Genomic DNA, 23,636 nt, shown 5'->3' with positions numbered 1-23,636 from the left:
CCACTGCTTAAGAAAAGTGACACAAGTAAACAGGATATTGTGGAAACTTTCCAACATTGCTTCTAAAATTCTACAGCAGTTTACTTTAAAGCTTGATCTTAGAAGGCATATTTGAAGATAGTACATTTACCAATCTGACTTGTCTTTAATGCCATGCCAAAAAATATTTCACTCACAAGATGACATTCAGAACCTTGAGTAAAACTGACAAACTTTTCCCTGTGACAGACAGATACTGGCGGAAGGTACATGATATGGAACAGGATTTCCTGGAAGACCACTGACATGGCCCTTGAAGCACTGTGAAGACAAAGGAACCTTGAGTGGTTCTTCATCCTAGCTAGACTGGGATTGTACCAGCACTTTGTATGTCTGATTGTTCATAGATAAGCACCTCAAACAGTCAAATAGTCTGCCCTTCCACGGGTTTGAACTCGAAAACATCCCATTAGTCTAGTTAGGCTAAAGGAACTTGTTTAAGGGTTTCTGTTGAAGACATATATTTCATCATAATTTTATATTTGGACATTAGAAAAACTTAACTGATTTATTTGACTTGTAAATTGCTTCACTTCAAACAATCAGGTTGATAGAAAAATAAACTTCACACAACTGCTTCAATAAACACTGAACAAAGCAATTGTTTGAGAATCTGTTTTACATTTCATAAAATTATGGTAACAAAAATGATCACATCATTTTGCATAAAGTCTAATTTACATCAATCATTCACAACCATAGCTTTTTACATTACATTTTTCAACAAGCATATTAAGACCAGTATGTGTAAACCCTCAACAACTGTGACATTTATCACTGATATTCAATGACTATATCACGAGGCAATAAAATTCAATTTATTTACAGTGCGGATTTTCATCAATGAAACCATGCACAATAAACATGCATTTATGTGTTTAATTATTAATGAATGTTTCAGGTTATTAATTTATTATTCAGGAAAGACACAGAGCATGCTAAACCCATCCATGAAGAAGTTAACTTAGGACAAGCAGCACAGTGGTAATGGTATGTTTTAATGCATAGACGTCACACAGAGAGATCATACCGCTTCATTAGTGTTCACAGTTACCTCCCTTATAACAACCTTTCTACATACCTGTGCACCACTGCTCTCTACCCAATCTGTAAGTGCGATCATACCGTCAATCTTCACTGACTGCCTGATTGGTGCTAATGCACTGAACAATGCCCAAGAATGTCTGACTTATGGGATGGCAGCCATATTTCAGGGTGGGGGATGCACTAGTAGTCTGTTGACAATATTGTTTCATTGTACTTATCAGCCCTAGATGATGGTTACTGCGACAGATTTTAAGCCGTGCCTGCAACTGACCCTCACAAACTTAATACTGGTTAAACCTAATGCACCATATTTATATGTATGGAAAATAAGAAGAATGCCATTCACTACACTACATACAAATGTTTGATTTTGATGAAATAATCTTGCTTTCCAGAAATAATTTTTGCCAACCTGAAATGATCCTACACAGTTTTAGGTGGCAAGCACACATTGTTAGCTTTGCCTTATAAATGGAGAAATATCGGAAGACATCAGGAAGCTCAAAGGGATAACAAGTTAAACTGTAGAAATGTGAAGGTGTTTTCTTGTGGGCAAAGCCTACATGTGATTCAGAGTGTCTAACCCATGATAATCACTGCCATGCATAGTTGAATGCCACAGTTAACAAACATGTTCAGTTTTACTTGATACACATCATTATGTCAACTGTACCAGTATTTAAAAAAAATTGAAATCATAATAAGAAAATTAAATCATAATAACAGGCCTGTTCTGAAAATCAGCAAAATCAGACATTTGCTTTCCTTCTTGTACCTTGTGAGATTCCATCAGATCATTTAGTAAAGCTTCAATACTCATATCCCACATACACGTATTGACCAACAGACATCAGCCCTAAGTGTTACTGTAGACTGGAGACAACACCCATTTCTCAGTGACAACAAAAAGCTGAATATATAAACTCTGCAAGACCCAGGAAGAAAACTATGAGAGTTGCCTCCCTTTGAACACGTCCAGCACAGCTGACTGTCAAACCTGGCCCATTCATACAGTTTATCCACTTTAAGCAAATGAATCGTTCTACAGTTCTGTGTGATGTGTAACACATTGCCCTCAGGGAAAAACATTAGTTAAATCATCTCCAAAGACAGTGGGATTTCACTCCCTGAAAAGATTTGCAACAGTGTAATACACAGTCTTCTTTTCTGCCTATTTTAGTTGTGCACATCACTGTGATGTGCAGAATTTTACATCCAATAATGAATAACAATACTCAAATAACAGCGAAGCAATGTACAGGTATATGCAAGTAAACATATATGTAGGAAATTAAACATTTACATACACATGTATGTACAAGATATATATGCTTTAACTCGGCATAAAACTATGAAAGATCACTGCATGATTTCTGATATAATATGTGTGTATCACAACAGGCTTATAACATTAAATGATAGATGTAGATGAAGCTACATCAGGGGAGGTAATCCCTCCAGTGGTAGCTCACACAGAACAGTGTCCAGAGGGATAAGGTATGGGAGATGAGGGGTGAGCACTGAGAGGCAGACGAGGAGGGTAGGGCACTACCGCTCTTCTTCGTGGCACTGTAGGATGCTTTAGTCCTTACTTCTGAACACTGCTGTACATCCGCACGAGAAAACACAAATGAAGGAATGACACACACATAGTAAGATGAGGACGGACTTAAGTTTTCAATGTTCACCTCAGTTTTATATGGCGCAAGGTACTCTGGCTGCTGACTGTACGGACAGCCTGAGAGAGGTTCTTGCAGACACTGGACACTAAGTGACCAGTAGATCTGGTCACCTTCAGTGTACGGCCAGGACACTGCTGCACTCGTTTCTGTGATATTTGACACCGTCAGGTTCAGGGTCACATACTCTAAACTAGCAAACTTGTCAAATTTGAGACCCCTTAATTCACTTAACGGGTTCCCATGAAGACGGAGCTGCTCTAATGAAGAAAGTCTTTTTATGATTCCAACGTCAAATGAAGTTAGATTGTTTTGTGAGAGGTCAAGTTCTAATAGACTTGGAAGTTCGTCTAATGACTTTTGGTCAATGCTGGCAATGGAATTTTGAGCTAAGTTTAGATATTGCAGATACCTCATCCGTCTGAACATTCCAAGCTTAATGCTTCTCAGCAAATTCCCAGTTAAACTGAGAACATAGAGAGCTTCCCGGAATGGATCAAATGACCCCGTGGATATGCCAGAGATCTCATTGTTCTGAAGATGAAGTTGTGACAGCTGATAGGCCCCAGCAAATGTGGACCTCTTCAGCTGGGACAGTTTGTTCCCTGATAACGAGAGATTCCTCAGTTCTAGTAAGTCAGAAAATGTGCCCGACCCAATCAGCCCTATCTGGTTGGAGTCCAGGTACAGCTTCCTCAACCGACCCATGCCGGCAAAGTTTTCTTGAGATAAAGATATGATTTTGTTATTTTTCAGTGACAATTCCAGAAGTTCTTTGGATTTGTCAAAAGACTGAGCAGTGATGTGTTCAATGTTGTTAGCATCCAACTCCACAACTTGTAGGGAGACAAGCCCTGAGAAGGTCATTGGTGCAACACGACCAATGCTATTATGCCCGAGTTTTAACTGACGCAGCCTAGTCAGCCCGGAGAACGTCAACTCTCCCAGACAAGATATGCTGTTACCTGACAAATCTAGCACCTCAATGGCCTTGAGCTGTGTGAACGCTCCATGGCACAGCTCCCGCAGGCTGTTATTCTGAAGGTACAGTGTTTTCAGATTCACCAGGTTAGACAGCGCACTTTCTGAAATGGTGCGAATACCGTTACTCTCCAGATGCAGTTCCTCAAGGTTGCCCAGGCTGGCTAGGGTATTGCGCGACACCCTGCCTATCTGATTGGCCTGTAAGTCCAAGCGATGCAAATTGTCGAGTCCTTCGAAGGAGCCGATGCTGAGGTTAGCGATGACATTGTGGGCGAGGTTGAGCTGAACTAGACTGGGTAATCGCTGGAAGATAAGACCAGGCACTATGTCCAGGTGGTTATGACTCAGATCCAGGTACCGCGCCTCCTTTGGCATGGAGCGAATGAGATCATACAGGTGAGCATGGGTGATGTTTTTGGCATCGCAGTAGACATAGTAGTCCTGCATACAGTGGCATTTTCCTGGACAGCTGGACACTGGGGCCAGCAGACTAAGTTGTAACAGCAGGACCCTCAGCCACCAGAGAACCCCCTTCTGACTCTCTGGGGACATCTTCAGCAGTGGACACTACATCTGAAACACACAACAACAACAAATATTAACATTCAAGTCTGCAAATGGAAAGACAAATCTGCACTTTTAGGAACAAAACTGCTCCTTTTCAGAGCAAAAAGGGGCGAAATCAGATGTTCATCTCACTTTATATTGTACAAGTGAAATGAACTTTGATCCATTTTTGAGAGTATGAAAAATAACCTGACTGGGTTTCATGCCATAAGCTCTAAGCCAGTACCTGAGTACAGAGCTACATGGAATTGCCAGATTCAATCAGTACTAGATTACTTGACATTAATGCCCACTGTGCACCCATCCCACTCCTCCTGAACTTTGATGTCTTACTACAGGTGATCTGACAACGCCCAAAACAACACGTTACAATTAAGAGAATCCAAGTACAGCAGCTTCAGAAGTTTTCCTGCAACAAAACAAACCAATCAGGTACAGTAATCCCCTGCCCATTAACAATCTTTGGATTCTACAACAGTGACATAAGGTCAGGAGTGTTGGCGGTAACTGGACTGGGGACTGTCACAGACGCTCTGTTTGGCTCATTATTCACCATTACCTCGGCAGTTCCTTTGACAAAGACTTAACCTGTCCTCCACTTAGCTTTTACGAGGACTTAACCTATCCTCCACCGGCTCTACACACATTAGGTCTGCTTAACCACGCTCAGGGAAAGAACTCCCTGGTACAATATCAACGATTCATGATTCATTCCATTTTAAACCTTTCACCAGGAAACAAATTTACAAAGCACAGGTGAACATGTAAGTCACCTCAAAACTGTCACAGCACAGTGTGAGTCCAAATTACACGAATCTCTAACAGAAATGGTAACAAGGGATGGTCCTAAGAAGCAGCTGGATAGAAAATGCAGACGATGCAATAGATATTGTCACAGCCCAAAGATTGATTTTGCATTAGAATTTAACACCTGGGTGACACAGGCAGAATATTGTTATGCCAGGCAGTTAGAAATCGCTGAGGTGTAATACTTTATCAGATTCTATTGTGACTGGATAATCAGAGCATGTGTTGTCTGTAAGAGATGGTTATGTAGAAGAGGCCTTGGAACCTGACCAGCCAACACTTAGGGAGAACACAGGCCTATCTTATTGAGGGAGCAAACAATTGGTGCAGCAATTATTTCAACTATTTGTGTGCAGGATGGATTATGGAGGGCACGATGTGGCAGTAACCTCAACAAAAATCCGTTCTTCTTGCCAAGGCTTCTCACAAAAAGCACAAAGGCAATTCCTCCAATCGCCAACGTCAGAAAGCCTTGAGCAAATTTGCAAGTAAAACATTTTTCCCTTAATCTCATCTTCTCTATTTACAGTCTTAACTCCATTGGTCAATATATACTTTATCACCCTGTGCATGTGTCCACATTTAATTTGGTGCTTTTCAGAGCCTCAGAAAGTCAGAGAGTAGTCTGACTGGTTACAGGTGATTAAGGTAATGAGGGTATTATAGAGGAAGATGCTGTGAAAACAGATCTGTGTAGAGAAAGAGAAAATCAGAGAGAGGTGTGTGTGTTTGGAGAGCAAACCTGGGCACACTCCCTGTGGACCCCAGGACAACAGCCTTGTCTAGAACACAGAACAATCATCCCATCACACCACCAGGCCAAGTTTACTCCTCATGTGCATCAGAAGACATAAAACACATCAAAGAGACATATGGCGAAAATCTGTATACTACTTGTCCATTCATGTCTATAACAACAATCTTCACATTGTAGGAACACCTGTGTATACCACCCGCGAATTTCTTCAAGCAGCAAAACTATTGTTTTACATGTTTATATATATAATGCTCTTATTGCACAAACGCATGCTGACTTCCGCTCCAGCTGATGTGGGAAGGTCTGTGAGCAACCCAGGGATGGTCGTGGGTTTCACCGCCATAATGCTGGCTGCCATTGTGTAAGTGAAATATTCTTGAGTACGGTGTAAAACATCAATCAGATAAATAAATATTGCAAAAATGTCTAATTAATCTGAGTTTGGCACTATATACATGGAGTCTGATTTCTCACTTTTTCTCACGTAAACTCAGCCGTTCTGAATGACAAAACTCAAGAACCTTATTTCAACAGAACTTGATTTCAAAGCCTAAAAGCCTCAGTTTTTCTGAACTCTTCATGGAATTTTCCCTTGTTAAATGTGCCACACATGACAACTTCACAAAATAAAACATAGTCTTACTCTTCAGTTACGCATGCAACCTCTATAGGAAATCTGCAGTTACTTTAATGATCGCTCACAAGTTATTAACAGACACTGAGACTGATACCACTGTACCTGGTAAGCAGCAGCTTAATGTGCCTGATAAGCTGCCAAGGGTCAGTCCCTGCACATCCCACCCCAGGGAGAGGGATCTAAGCTAGCTGTCTCCACCTCTGGGCAGGAAATGCATGAAGCCTGTCTCAAGAGAACAACTCCTTCAGAGGGTGGGTGAGCAGGTGCTCTTATGCATGGGGAATTAAATTAAGGTTTCAGCCATGGTGAACAAAAGCTACCATGACTAACAGTGTAATATGTCCATGAGTCTAGCCCTCATCTATCTCACAATGTCCAATCACACACAATAGTAACCACCTGGTCAGGAATTCCACTTGTGATAAACAGATGTTTGGCCCTAATGGTACTATAACAAGCATAAGAACTGTTCATAGTTCAGAAAATACCCAGGTTTATAGCTTAGACAACATGTTTAGGTCATCCTACATAAGAAACAATGCTAATATGAAATAGTACAATTGTAATAGATGTGGAGGTTTACTGGGGTCACTTATCAAGAGAAATGTCATTAAAAGGGCTTACTGGATAGGTGAACTGACGACAAGTTTATTTTGTTTTATACAGGTGAGTCAACACTAATAAAAATCCAAAAACAGAACAAAAAATAAAACTGAAAATGGACTATTTTATTTTGTCCCATATTAATGCTTTTGTGATTTTCCTGTTTTTCAAGGCTCTCCGATTAAGTTAATCCTCTGTCTTTCGACAGGAAAAATTGCTCAGATAGTGTATATTTTACACAAATTAGATAATTTTCAAGTTTTATTTTGATCTTTATACCCTCCTCTGACATAGAAAAAAATTTATTCTGCGCACAAAACAACAATTAAACCTGGAATTGCCTAACAGCAAAAAGACCAAATGTATAATCACCAAAGTATGTAATCTTGGTAAACTATCAGTTAAAATCCTTTACAGGTTATACTAGGGCAATCCTGGGTCCCATCTTTATGCTTACACTACACAGTTACAAATATAAACAGCTTTACACGAAACTAACACAACAGAAAAATCTGTACGATGTTTAGGAGTGTTAAAGAATTGTGGTATTGTCTTTTTCCATAAGCACATATTTCCCTGTGATGGTTGAAATGTGTCATGGCATAAAACATGAACAGACAATAACTTTTGACTGTCAATATACAGTGACATTTCCACACACAGTTCACTTGTCCCATTTTGACCAGCACACACTTTCACAATGAACAAACTTGTTGACTTCGTTTCAAAGTGACAGCTACCTGAAATGGGCTAATCCAAAAGCTAATATAAAACTCCTAGCTTTGAGGTCAAAGTAGAATCAAATATAACTGCAGAAAAGTCAGAAGTGGGACAGACCTTTGACACAGAGGGCTAACCCACTGTACCTGTGCACATCAGACTAATACACTGTATGGCAAAATGTGAATGTAAACCTGTCCAATATTCAAGTTAATAAAAAGAAAAACGAACAAGAATGGCACTAAATCAAATTCAAATGAATATTTACCATATATTTTTCTGTTCTTTAAGATTTAAGCTGCCTCAAATCATTAGTCCCTATGACTCCATATTTTTCCAAAAGTTACACATTACATTATCATCAACAAGTAAAGTTTGCCTCATAGCACCAATAGGTGATATCAAGCGATATGCTCATAGAATCAATAAGTGATATCAAGTGATATGCTCATGGAATCAATAAGTGATGTCAAGTGATATGATAGTGGAATCAGTATCGATATCAGTATTGATATAAACAATGGATGTTCAATTATACCACCATGTTTACGGCAGTAAAAAGGGATATCTGCATTACATTCTACATGGTAGCACAATGTCCACTCCATCATATACAGTAGCTATATAACTGCAATGCCTACCTATTGGCATGTCCATGGCATCAACTAGTGATGTCGTAGATTTTGCCTGTTGGTAAGACAATGTGGAAGCAACTACTATCTGTACCTTTGCCCCATTGTAGAACAATGTTCATGGCATCTACTAGTGATATCTACACCACTGTCCCATTGTAGCACAATGTCCAAAGCATCTAGTAGTGATATCTGCACCATTGCCCCATTGTAGCTCAATGTCAAAGGCATCTACTAGTAAAATCCACCATTGCCCCATTGTAGCACAATGTCCTAAGCATCTACTAATCACATCTGCACCACTGCCCCATTGTAGCACAATGTCCGAGGCATCTACTTGTGAAATCTACGCCATTGTCCCATTCTAGCACAAAGTCCAAAGCATCTACTAATGACATCTGCACCACTGCCCCACGGGTAGCACAATGTCCAAGGCATCTACTTATGAAATCTGCACCACTGTCCCATTGTAGCACAATGTCCGAGGCATCTACTAGTATTATCTGCACCATTGTCCCATTGCAGCACAATGTCCAAAGCATCTACTAATGACATCTGCACCACTGCCCCACTGTAGCACAATGTCCAAAGCATCTACTAATGACATCTACTAATCACATCTGCACCACTGCCCCATTGTAGCACAATGTCCATGGCATCTACTTGTGATATCTGCACCGTTGTCCCATTGTAGCACAATGTCCAAGGCATCTACTAGTGAAATCTGCACCACTACCCTATTGTAGCACAATGTTCAAAGCATCTACTAGTAATATCTGCACCATTGTCCAATTGTAGCACAATGTCCAAGGCATTTATTAGTGATGTCTGCACTTTTCATCTCACTACTAGCACTTTGTCCACAGCACCAACTAGAGACATCAGCACTTTTTGAATCATTGCTGGCACTTTGTCCTCAGCACCAACTAGAGACATCAGCACTTTCTGAATCATTGCTGGTACTATGTCCAAAGCACCAACTAGAGACATCACCACTTTCCGAATCATTACTGGTACTATGTCCAAAGCATCAACAAGTGACCCCTGCACTATTCGTCTTGTGGCTGGCACTACTTCCATGTTCTCAACTAAATCTGCAGTACTTGTGTATATTGGTAGCATTGTGTTACTGTCTAACCTCATGTGGTGACTGCAATGCATACCTCAAGGTAGAACCATGTCATTCAATTTCCACAATTAAAATGCAATGAAAAAAGAAGCACCTGTGTGTCATCAGTTTAAGTGTAGGAAGATTCTGGTCATTATGCGACTATTAACCTGCATACTGTAAGCCCTTTCTTACATGTATGTTCTTATCATGCTAGCTTGTTTGTATTCAAAAAGTAAGTTTCAATGATATATTATTTGGCAGTAATCCAATCTCACAAAACACAATCTCGTGAAGAAAGTGTTTTTAAAGACATCTGAAAGCTAAATCTTAAGACAATCTAAAAGGCAATGATCTAACTTCTCTGTCTATTATTAGACAAATGCTAAAAACAACTCCTGTGACATCTTACTAAATCTTGTGAGTAAAGTTCCATTATATATTACTAATATACAGTAAACTAAAAGCTGATGACCTAGTAAAAGTCTGGTTCCTTTCTGTGTCACATAAAGTGCTTTGTTTGTGAAACAAAAGCACCTAATGTCAGCAGAGACAGAGTTAGCACTACTACCAGCCCTAATCATGCTGAGAACTACCTGATAGAAGTGCAGTTAACTCAAGTAATTATAGTTAAACAAACCACCTCAAATATGACACTGTGTCTGACCCCTGTCTTCACAAACCTGTATGAGAATCCCCAGCAAAACCTGTACAATACCTGTACATATACCTTCATAACCCTGAATAAGGTCAATAAAGAACAAAAGCAAATTCTGTTTAAAGAGTTTTCCTTCTCTTTTTATGTGGCTATTAAATTGGCAGAGAACCACCCAAGTCTGAAGCAGTGTACCTGTGAGCTCTATCGATTGGCAGGAGTACAACGACACCATCGTAATGAATAAAAATGTTGAAGAGGGTGTAGAATTACCAGCAGTCAGTCCTGCTAAAGATTTACAACATTCGGTTTTATACAGGGTCCGGATGTCAACATGACACAGATATTACCCTACCTGCATAAACTGAAGGCGTATACAGTAAGTGAGCTCCACGAGAACACCGAGGTGAGACAGGGCAGTATACATATAACCATATAACAGATAGGCAGCCATGAACACTGTCAGTATTACGTATACATGAATAACACATACCTGAACACACACTAATGAGATATCACCTTTGTTGACATGGTCTTCCACACCTGACTTTCTATCCTGAGAGGATTGTGAGTTTGTCTACAGGTATTAAACTTGCTATAGAACTTATAGTGGAACTGGTTTACAGTAGTCTCCCGTAGAGATCTGTAAACGTCCATACAACACTGACCATATTATATTACTCAGTGAAGCCTAAAAAAACTCAGATAATAATGCCTTGTATTGTTTTACTATCTGCTGATGTCAAAGAGCTCCAACTACTGTTAATTTTATTACAACCATAAAAAAACACTTACAATACACCTCGGGTATAATTTGCTAATCCGCGTCATCTGCTGAGTGCCACAATGTGAAGAGTATCTCTAAGAGACTGACAGTCTCACATATAGCGGTGTTTACCTGTCCAGGGGGATAGAGAGAACTCAGGTATGTAGGCAGGCTATGGGAATTAGGCAAAACCCCGAGCACTGAATGTTATTAAGGTGCTTAGCATATTAATTACTTTACCCATGGTGATAATATCAATGACAAATGACCATGCGAAATGAAGCAAACAAAAATGGAGTTTACACAAATTAATACATCCTTGTGTATAAATCAAATACACTGGCCACAATACTGTGTAGGGCAGACCTACCTGGCCACCCAATGGTACAGATCACTCCTAAACCAAACTGACTTACATTAGGTCCTCACCCACAGAAGTTAAACATGCTCCTGCCAGACTGACAGGCTTAATAAAGGTGGAGGCCATCAGGATGGTTAAGCTATAGCAGCTCCTGGATAAGATGTCCAAATGTCAGCAGTATCTTGACAGTGATGTGTTAAAGGCAAACACCACCAGATAATTGCCTTACAATATGCTAGCTGTCACATCCCACTGCTAGGTTTATAAACACCATGGCATGTCTTACCAGCATAATGTCTAGAACATTCATATTTCTGAACAGAGACATTAACCTGGGAGAGGGTCGGGGCATATTCTGGAGCTTTGTCCAGCTGTTGACCCAGCACAGACCTCCCTGAGCACCCAGGTCCCTGTGTGAAGACAAGAGCCTTGTTCGCTGGCTCTGTTTACACACAGCCAGATCAAAGGGAGATCAGGGCTCTAACATCCCCATACACATCTATCAGGGTACAAAGCTTGCTCCTTCACTCACTCTTCCACTAGCATGGGAAAATGTCAACATCATGATTTTATAAAGCCCAGAGTTTACTTGAGAACAGTTGTTTTTCCTTTATGAAATATTAGTAATTAATATCTCAAGCTAGATCTCAATTGGTCTTGCAATATTAGTCTGGCATGCAATCCTACTTTGTATCACAAATACTGATCTCTTCTGCTAAATTTTCTGTCATGAGTTAGATGAGAAAATTAACCACAAATGTATCACACCCCTCCCCATCTCACATACACATGCATGCATGCCAAAAGAGGAGACAGAACTTCTTTATACACATATCAGTTTTAATAAATTGCACCATCCAGGCAAGAAAATCAATAAACCTACTCATTAGGAATGCCACAACAGCCAGGTTAATAACCATGCATCCCATCACCTACACAACATCCAGGCTAATAACCATGCATCCCATCACCTACACAACAGCCAGGCTAATAACCATGCATCCCATCACCTACACAACATCCAGGCTAATAACCATGCATCCCATCACCTACACAACAGCCAGGCTAATAACCATGCATCCCATCACCTACACAACATCCAGGCTAATAACCATGCATCCCATCACCTACACAACAGCCAGGCTAATAACCATGCATCCCATCACCTACACAACATCCAGGCTAATAACCATGCATCCCATCACCTACACAACAGCCAGGCTAATAACCATGCATCCCATCACCTACACAACATCCAGGCTAATAACCATGCATCCCATCACCTACACAACAGCCAGGCTAATAACCATGCATCCCATCACCTACACAACATCCAGACTAATAACCATGCATCCCATCACCTACACAACAGCCTGGTCAATAACAATGCATCCCATCACCTACACAACATCCAGGCTAATAACCATGCATCCCATCACCTACACAACAGCCAGGCCAATAACCATGCATCCCATCACCTACACAACAGCCAGGCCAATAACCATGCATCCCATCACCTACACAACAGCCAGGCTAATAACCATGCATCCCAGCATCTACACAACAGCCAGGCTAATAACCATACATCCCATCACCTACACAACATCCAGGCTAATAACCATGCATCCCATCACCTACACAACAGCCAGGCTAATAACCATGCATCCCATCATCTACACAAGATCCAATTCTACAAAAAAAAACACACTTTTTCAATAGCTCTGACCTTGTGAAGCTGGGAGCCATGGACATATCACTGAAGACAGAGATTCACAAAATAATCTGTAGAAAATAATCCACAGTCCCCATCACAAAAATGTGACCAAAAGCCTTTTGTTGTGTACCTTTAAATCTTAATTTAGATATAACTTGCCTTCTAGGGCTTTCATTCAGCTATAGGTGTGGTTCAAGTGAAAATCTTATGCCAAAAAAATGTACAGCCTATACGGCAATGACATTTTTTATTGCTTTAATATGTTTATCAGGGAGGGTACTTTAATGGCTGATGAGAGAGACTGGAAAGATTAAAATATGTTCCGTGATGGAATGACAGAAAGCTTTCATTATCTATATGGACATAAATATAGCAAAACAGGCTAACTTTAGGGACTCGGGTCACAGATGAGATTCTGATCTATTGCTATGTAAATATCAGGTAACAGTTCATAGGTCATTCCTTCAGAGATCAACCTCTAACAAAACAACATACCTTTGCAAAGATGACTGAACAAAAGGTGGTGAGAATTCCCTCAATATTAAACAAAACCTGTGTATCTGTGGTCTAATTAATGAAAAGTAGCCTAACCTCATCAATCACTTTCCCTTAATTAGCATATTATTTAAACAAATCAACATCTGTCTGTGGACTCTATCAAAGTTCTCAAAATATTTATTACCACACCAGAAATCCTCAAGTATAACTCAACTGAACAAACAAGGCTTAAGAAGACATGTACAACAGAAATTACCAATACACTTAATTAGTTCTCCTCTCTATCACAACACCTGATGGAATTCCATAACCAATTGATACAAACATAATCTTCATTACACTAACACCGCAACAGGCTACAGATGGTAGGAGCCATAAAATATCGGGGTCTGGCTAGAGTTTTCTGACTTCTCCAGTGTCATGGTTGAAGGTTTCACATGCCTATTGTAGGTATATCAGCCACATTTAAAATTCTTTCACTTTAACAAAAGCAATGCTTGAAACTCAAAAGGGTATATTTACCCGTCTTGTAAAACATCATCTCATGTCAAAAGATGTATGATAGATTCCATGACTAGAACGGAGACTTGATGTTAACCTGCCTGAAGCTGAGCAGCCTGCCGAATGTGGTGGCTGCAGGTAAATTAAATGTGTCTATTTCTATTGTGTGAGCAGACAGAGACCAGTCAATCTGGTGACTGCATGTCTGATACCTGGATTAAAACACTCAACCTTTATAACCCAATCTGCCCGCTTCATATGATCTTAATATGGATAATACCCTGAGAAATAAAAATATTAAGCTAAAGGACTACACATTCATACACACTAAAGACAGCTTAATGAAGCCAAGCATGACGAGCGTCAGTCTCTACAGGTAAGGTTTAACCTGCCGGCAAATTTCTGTCCGCACGACTGAGGAGTTCCCAGTTAGAGATGCCTCACTGCTTTCACCATATCGGCCGTCATACATGCATGTATACAGGGAAATACCTTCTACATGACACCTTGGGGTTTGGTTGTACCGGTATGGGAGAAAGGTCAGCTGAATTAGCATATATTAGTGATGCATCACAAGTACCAAGGCGACTGGACCGCTGGTCACTTTGTGCATGACTGCAGGCCATCTGGTGCAGTTTAGTGCCCCTGTCGTAACAGTCTGGGCTAGTCAGTACAGATCAGAAGTGAGGGAGAGAAGTTGCAAATACAGCCTCTTAATTTAGGCACCCTATCATGCCAATCACAGTAGATTCCTAGTTTCCCCTCGCCATCTTCACATCCATTTCACCCTCCTGATCTGAACTCATTATTTCATTTTTTGCCGGCATCGTCACAAAAGTAGGTAAATCTCATAGTAGATAGTCAAAATAATGAAAATGTAATTTGCTCAAATATTCCAAAATTTTATGATGGGAAACAACGACTCAAGTGTCAATGCTCTTTGGTTCTATTATATTTTATGAAAGTGAGTCCTTATTAAGATAAATATGCGACATGAAATTTGTTCAAATGAGAAGCAGTTTAATTCTAAATCTCACATTTTCAATAATATATTAATTGATACAAAAATAACATTTAACTTTAAATTAATCTTTTCTCTTTATTTGTGCTTTTCTTGACTTTTGTCTCTAATTTGGGCGACTGTTAAGGGTATGAAAACTTGCCAGCAAGTGACCCTGGAAGAGGTACACCTATCTCCATGCCTAGGTTTTACCATGGTTTTTGACAGAAGGTGGATGTGAAACTCTTACAGGGACAATACTGTGCATCACTCTGACATATGTGTAAAAAATGTCTAAAGATTCAAGAGAGGATATTAGTATCTAATATTAGTATTAGTTTCTGTAATCAGAAATTTCAAAGGGTATGGAAAAAGGGTAAAACTAAGCTATGCTATACAGATTTTAATTATTGTGAATCATTGTTTAATTCCATGGAATTGTCATCAACCACTCACACAGCCTGCTTTACGAAGTATAACTAGCACAGAAGGTCGATTAATCTTGGTACAAAAAAATCATGCTGATCTACATGTAACTTCATATAGCATGAGTTTTCCTTTCAGATCATTGTCACCATGAGTACGTCTTACCTCACAGACAGGACAAACTAGACTATTGTACTGCGATGATCTACAGATCACAAACTAACAAGTTTCAGACATGCTTCTATTAACCTACCTGTCTTTTCAGTTTCTCCCTCGAGACAAGAAATAACATGCTATGTCCACATTCACCTATCTGCTAATGTTACCACCCTCTCCTGCTACTTCCTTTCAATGACTAGTACAAATGTCCACACTTCATCAGCTTGTCCTGTGAATGTATCAGACCAAATCTGCTCTGACCATTGAGTGGTCAATCACTCTATGCCCTGTGTCTGTAATCCTCTTAGTACCATCACCCCTGGCTTACAGCTTTAGTGACTGGGTGTTAATGTTTACCCCAGACCATGGTGTATTACCGAGGGGGTCTCAGTGGGAGCCCCCCTCTAATAAAGGCTCTTCTTAATGGCCCCAGGCCCCATAAAGAGTGGCCATGTCCAGATCAGCTCCCCAGGAGGTTCACTGCTCTATTGTCCAGCTGGGCAGAGCAATCTGTGAGCCACCCTCAGTCCTTTGATACTCTTACCACCACACCACAGGCCCTGACTAGACTCTTTAATTAAACTATTCTCTGTCCCCCAGGTGAAAATTGATCCACACTTCCCAAGTGTTTATTGCAGGTTGACTTCAATTTAATCTTTTGATCAAAGACAAGTTGTCAGCCACAAACAGTAGCCACTTAGTGTTCTTTTGGTTTAGCTGTTAACCATTAAAAGCTTGCTGGTTTTAGACAAAACAGATGTTTAATAACTTTGAAAATAAAGAATATAACAAGGGCACTTTTTTGTTTTGATTGGACATAAGAGAATTTCCACTGGGGATTAAAACCCTGCTGTGGTTTTGACAACTAGACTGTAACCCTTGTGTGTTTATTTGTATGAAGTGTTACCAATGGATCAAGGTAACAAGCTGTTTTCATGGATTACACTAATCCACAGATCATTCCTGAGCAGGGATGTCATTTTCACGGAACATTCACACTCACTGGTCATTGGGAAATAAAACTTTATTTATAAAGCTGGTAAAAAACATATATATATATATATATATATATATATATATATATATATAATATATATAAAATATATTTGTAAACCTGATATAAAAATTCTGTCATGTCAGCTCACATTAAAACAAGTATCCCTATCACCAGAAAAACACTTTCACAAAAATGGCTTGTTTCTTGTAATACCTGGGGAGGTTGTACTTAGCTCCAGCTTCAATCAAAACTAAATCACAAAGTATACCCCTTTGCTCATAAAATTCATCTTACTTGCAATTATAATTTAATTAGGATTATTTAGCTAAAGTTGACAGTCCATAGGCCTAGCCCATTTATTCAGCATTGAACTGTTAAGCTGTACATGTTAAGCAAGCATCATTAACTTTAGACGCCAGTAAAAACCAGAGAGCATGCTAACACATATTCATTCAACAAACAGCCAGCACCATAAGAAAGCCTGCAGTTGTTTTAGCTATAGAGAAAACCAGAACAGGGTTGTGTAATTTATACAGGACACAGAGATAATTAAAACTAACATACCTGAGTTTATGAAGGCAGTTACCTGTTGGGTCATACAATCATTATCAGCACACACTGACATTTCAGCAAAGCCAACTGCAATCTGTGTTGTCAGCTCTCAATTTACCTAGAACTTTCTCAATGCTACTGGTTGGGGCAAAAACACGTCTACAGCTTGCTTCATTACACAAACAGCTAATCTTCTCTCCTCAGTGGCCACGATTCATTCACGAAGTCAGTTTCATAAATCAAACAGGTAAAAAACTTCGGAAATAGGTTTATAATATAAATATTAGAAGTAAATGATACGTTCCATTAATTAGTTTATGTGGTATAGAACAAAGACATAAATCATATATCACAGGTACGAGAGTTTTTATACAGGTGATGTTGTTGCTAACATGTGACAAGTACCCTAGAAGTCAAGTCATCATGAAGTCCTGATGTAAACTGAACACTCTTAAGTAAGTGGGCCAGCTGACAACCTGCTGAGTGTTATCTAAACAGGATGTGCAGTACAAATTGCGCCCCGTGCAGTTACCCCAGACATTCATATCAGAAAGCATAATGCTGGCTAATTTAGTGCACATCTTTTTCCCCTCGCCTCCCACATTACAGAAACTGGCTGTCACTTTATAAGACGCTTTGTACTCTGCTGATCGCCCGCGCGGAATTTGCCTGCGGCCATAACGTGGCCAGACTTGGTGGCGACATTTCATCTGTTAAAAGCCAGAATTCGTGGATTACTGTTCAGATTGAAATCACAAATCTAGCTTACCACTTACCTGATGCGAATAGCTAAAATGATTAGGCTGTCCTCTCCAGAATACCCTCTCTGTTGTGTTTTTTACCTGTGCATGTTTTGTCTTACAAGTACATATGTTAGATGGCTCATCGGTTCTAAATCTGATGAGGATGTATACACAAAACTCACGATGTATAACCACCTTAAAACATACTCAGGTACGTAGGTCCTGTACGTAGCTCACCTCTACATACACACTGCACGTTTATAGGGAGCCTACCATTACACAACCTCTCAGCTACACACCTGAAAATCCCTGTTTCCTGGACAACCAAAATCACCTGTCAGAACTTTTTAAACAATTACTGTCACGCAATGAAATAATTCAATAAGCCAAAATGTCTGTTTCATAATTTTTTTACACAAAAACAAAATAAAATTCATCTGAAGTTCCGGTCACATCATTTTCAGAAAATTAAAATTTAAATTAAATTGGCTCAGGGTTGAAAGAAATGATCAGCAGTATTAAACATCTGAATATATCACCTGTCTGAGAAGTCAGGAGTTTCAGTTCACTTTTACAGGGCTTCTCAGTGTACTTTCAGTGCTGCTGTGTGCTAAATCATTCCTGCCCAATTAAGCTTTCCAAAACAGTATCAGTGTACTTTTAACAGATTCTATAATGATAAGATCAGTGTGCCCACACCTCTCGCTGAGCCTCTGTCCAAACACTGGTACAGTTACACTGTCCAGGTATGATAAAATCTAGATTCTACTGGTGAAAGGTCATACAGGTGCAGAGAATTGACAAGCTCACATACACAAGAGACTTATTCCAAACCTCAACATTCCACATGGATATTCAAAAGTTCCAAAGGCTACATTTTTCAGCTGAGCAAAAACCAATTTAATTTGATAAACAATGCTAGCCTGAAACCCTTTTCCTCAATAGCTGATGTATATGTATTTTTATGGGCACATACAGAACCTGGAGGTGACTGATCTTGGGTGGAAACTATAAAACAATCCTTAAATCTGCACTGAGGGACCTCATAACTATACATGGCCTGAGGGTGATCCATTAATTCAGCGATGACCAGTTAGACTATGCCCAACACAGCCATTTGGTCAATGTTTGCTTCCTGAACCACCCAATCACCTTACAGCCTGAGACCCTTACCCGCATAATGAATGATCAACCCATGTAATAAATTAACCTTGTCTGTTGGTATCTCCCAATTATCCAGTATAAGAATTCTATCAAAATCATGCAATACTCGAGATTCAGTAAACCTGTAATTATGCACACAGGATTTTCCAATACATGAAGTGATCTTTTTGAATATTCAGTTATTTTTTTTAAGAAAAATATTTTTATACATTGAGCATATACATCACCATTTTAGTCCCAACAAAATCAAACCTGTGATCCAACAATGACAGGCTCAACCACAGGTACCTATTACAAACAAATGCCTTTTAACTAAGAAGTTGTAGCTTATCTCTGGATCCGGAATAAGTAAATAAATAAATTCAAATTGTCAATGCCCTGTGTACTGACAATACACTATGTAATTTGTTGTAATAAATTCGTATGGGGAGTGCCTGTAATAATTGCACAATACTGCACTGATAATTGGTGAAGGAATGTTTTGGCGATTCAATCAGGCTTAAAATGTGTTAAATTCCCAAAACAGATTTTTATGCATCAAGATTCAAAACCACTAATTCTTAATCTTACAATTCTACACTTTACTGTAAACATGCATTAAAAAGCATGTTAAGATGCAAAATGTGATTCTGTAAAGGTTCAAGAAAATTTAATTTAAGAATCCTACCCTACAGCAGAAACACAAATTATACTAGTCAGCATGCTAAATATCAGGAATGGACAATGTACTGACTATATTCCATACACTGAATACCAGTATGCTACAAGCCTGGTTACCCCATCAAATATCAACACTACCACAGCACTGTCCTGTTCACTCTGTGCAAAAACATCACTATACACTTTACATCATTACTGAAAGGATTCATGAAAAGGAATTCTAAAATGACGGTGTTAAGGAAAGAAAAGAAAGTTTCATGTATCCTTCATCACATAACCTGTAAAATACATCAAATATAAGCACAGTTGCCATAGGTTTTAATTTTTTTTTTTTGTGGTGTTCTGTCACAGGACCATAACTCCTCTCTGCATGTTTCTGGTTTAACCTATCTGTGCATTGTATCATGAGCTGTAATCTTGTTTAGATTTCTTTTGTGCATGAAATGCTGCTTGTGTATATTGGTGTGTTTGGTTATTGCTCTGCATGATCAGAACTCCAATCTGCATGTTTCTGGTTGAGTCCATTTGCGTTTGTGTGCTGTTGTTATAAACTGTTTATCTCTGCCTACCTTTTTTTTGTTTTGCCATGATCTGTAATTGATGCTGTTGTATTGCTTTGGCATAAAGCATTCCAATGAATGGAATGCCAATAATATTATATCTGTCTGTCTGTCTGTCTGTCTGTCAAATATAAACACATGCACTGTCCATAAACTCATGAGTAATTTGCAATGTCAGAAATGTTAATAATCAATTAGACGCCAGGCATGTACTACAGTTCCAAAAGTCATTGTTTCCACAATGGACCACTGGACCGCACATGATGGACTACCAGGGAATTCTCCTATAAGTAATCAATATAGGCTCTCAGTTCTTCATTACAATATGAACTCTTGTTATTGGATATCACTTTCAAAGTTCCTTGTAAACCTCATTAATTTCAACTTGGTTCTTCAGAATAGATTTACGCTTCTTCTGATTAGTGGAATAATTGTGATAATCATCCATGTATGAAAGAAGTGAGAAGAAATAAGCTTAAAACAACTTGTTTCACAATGCAAAAGCTGTTCTAGAAAACACTGATATGAATTACTTTGTCATATTATGATAAAAAATCTACATGGTTATATTTCTTTCATAAATGGTCCACTTTAATGGACAGGACTATGTTAACTGTAGGTCTACTAAATACCCAGGTAGCCTTTTGGTAACAGCATAACTAGAGCTGTCCCTCATGCACAATGCTGCAGCCAATGGTTTATGACAAATACATGCAGATGTTGTTCACAGAGGTGTTACACTGAAAAAAAGTCGATAAAATCTGCTGATTACCAGTTTTTGACAGGTAAGATATTGTTAAGTTAAGATTTTGAGTAGCATCCAACTACACAGGGTATCTTATCTATGTATTCACTGAGAAGCTAGTACCGCTCTGTTTGTTGTGCTTTTGTTAAATCTGCTCTCTCTTTATCTGAGATCATTTTGATAAAATCAACCCAATGTGTTTTCAAATCTCTGAGGACAGCAACACAGCTTGTACACACCCAAGGACAAAAAGACATTTTGTGAAACTACAAAAGGCTAAAAAGCTGATCTGACATAGCCACATATACAAGTCTATATCATGGACACAGTCAGGCTAACAATAAGTCTACATCTGGCACTCTGACAAAAATCCATAACTTCCTTATAACATGGCATTTACAGGTATAACAAATAACTACACACTTTGTATGAGAGATAGTCAGGTTATTGTTTCTCTATTACATCAGAGTATAAAGACAATGCCTGAACAACTTGAAAAATAAGATCTACACATATATGTAATTAAACTAAAAGATTTTGTATTATTAACTATGTGATTATAGCTACATGTACTTTCATATTGACAACTGTTCTTCAGATTTATGCTGACTTACTTCTTGATGTAATGCAGACTATGAAATTTGATGTTTGTCTAATATTTAATTTCTATTTTTGAAATTATCCTAGACACCTTTAATCCATAAACAGTATTGTATTAAAGTTTTGAAAGTCAGAAATCATGAACAGTTTTAACAAAAAATGCCACTTGATGAATGAATACCTTTCCCCTGTCATGCTTATGCCCCTTCAAAGTCCTTCAAATAATTTTCCGTACTTATCAATATGGATGACCACTGTACACCTTGCGTTAAGTTTTCCTTCTTTTTTTGGGTATTATATACAACTGCTATTCTCACCCACACTTCTAAACTCCTCACAGTGGGAAATGCTGCCCACTGTATAAGTGAATGCTACTTGTTACTTCAGAGATTGTTTTAGGGAGGTAGGTGTGTCCACTAAGGTAAAGGGAGATATATCGGTTCCTCCATACAGGTAGGGGTTAAAAGAGTGTTACATAAGAACAGCCTGACACATTTCCACTTCACTGTATTAAATGATATTAATATTACATGTTCATCAGGTATATTTATATATATATATATATATATATATATATATATATATATATGTATATATATATACCATCATACTGTAGATAAACAAGGTGCATAGAACAAAAGTAGAAAATGTTCTAAAAACATCTCTATTGTATCTTTTTGCTGAATACATCCTGTCATAAGTATTGCAGTAGGCTTTACATACACACAAAAATGCCATACTTCGTATAGATACACGTGGCATTAAATGTTACATGCTAAATAAAAAGTGATATTTTATATATGAATTACCAAGCCAGAGAGAAGCAATCACCTAAAGGACAAACTCATCTTCAATAAGAAAAGAGTTAAATCCATCAAGCTAAAAACACCTAACCTGTGTGAATCGAAATTAAGCCCCATAAATTAACTCTATGGTAAGAAAATAAAACTGAGTAAGTCACGGTCTACATAATTCAAATAACTTCGTCTTCTACCTACATTTTTTTCTCATCCACGATCTTACTCCGAACAACTGGCAATGGGGATGGAATCCAATATATACGTGTTACGGTTGCTACGTACATCAGCTCAGTTTGCAAATTTCTCCGAAAACAATACTGATAAGTCCTATGCATCACTCATTTAAATATGGCTGCTGTAGCCCATCGTAGAATAATGTTGACCGCCGTCGGCCGCGGTGACAAGTCAGAACTTACCTGAGTCTCTGAGTGAGCGGTGACGCTGTGACAGCCAGGTTGTGTAGGGGAAGCCTGCGTGCGGCAGTACCACACTCCGCGGCCAAAACACAACCCACGGTTCCAAGTCAGGATTCGCACACTAAACACAACAGACAGACACGTTTACAGTCCTGCCCACAGCATCTATCTTTAGGAGGCAAAACACTGGGATGTCTCAGACGTTCAGTCAAAACGTGTCACGATGCAGTTACAGTTTGATCGTCCCATTTCGGCACAGCCCGTGTTAGCCACTGGTGACGCCATTTTGAGACAGACAGCGTTGTCACGTGACCGTGTGCTGTCCCCAAGGTACATATCTCAGGTAATACATCAAAGGATTTGACAGTTGTCCCGCCCTCAATAGAATTATCGTATGTAGCGAAGGCATAGTGTCGGGATTATCTTTTCTCGTGGCATAATACAAACTTTAACTCGTTTGTATATACACAAAGCGGGTCTTTCTCCAAATCCTATTTGTGCATATTGTCATAAAGAAAGCTTGAAATGTAATAAAATTTTCAACACAATAGCAGCGTGGCTTGGTGATGGCTTAGATAGGTCAGCGTTGTTCTACACAGGAAATAACACTTTTATTAAAGATGGAAATGGCTCATACCGTCTTCAGAGCATTCGCCACATATAGAAAAACAACATTGAAAAAAGTGAATATATAAATTTATTTTGCATTCTTTAATGCAAACAACAGTTAGGCCTACAG

General features: G+C 39.0%; 1 protein-coding gene across 1 annotated transcript; it reads right to left on the bottom strand.

Annotated features, from left to right (window-relative positions):
* Positions 1-567: 567 nt before the first annotated feature.
* Positions 568-23,084, bottom strand: LOC135481757 (insulin-like growth factor-binding protein complex acid labile subunit). Its single transcript, XM_064761436.1, has 2 exons — positions 22,898-23,084; positions 568-4,322 (listed from the first exon to the last, which is right to left on the bottom strand). The coding sequence occupies exon 2, from the start codon at positions 4,299-4,301 to the stop codon at positions 2,526-2,528; it is 1,776 nt and encodes a 591-aa protein (XP_064617506.1). The 5' UTR covers positions 4,302-4,322; positions 22,898-23,084; the 3' UTR covers positions 568-2,525.
* Positions 23,085-23,636: the final 552 nt, after the last annotated feature.

Source organism: Liolophura sinensis, chromosome 1, assembly GCF_032854445.1.
Source record: "Liolophura sinensis isolate JHLJ2023 chromosome 1, CUHK_Ljap_v2, whole genome shotgun sequence".
Lineage (NCBI taxonomy): Eukaryota > Metazoa > Mollusca > Polyplacophora > Chitonida > Chitonidae > Liolophura > Liolophura sinensis.
This window is presented reverse-complemented; position numbering and strand designations above follow the sequence as displayed.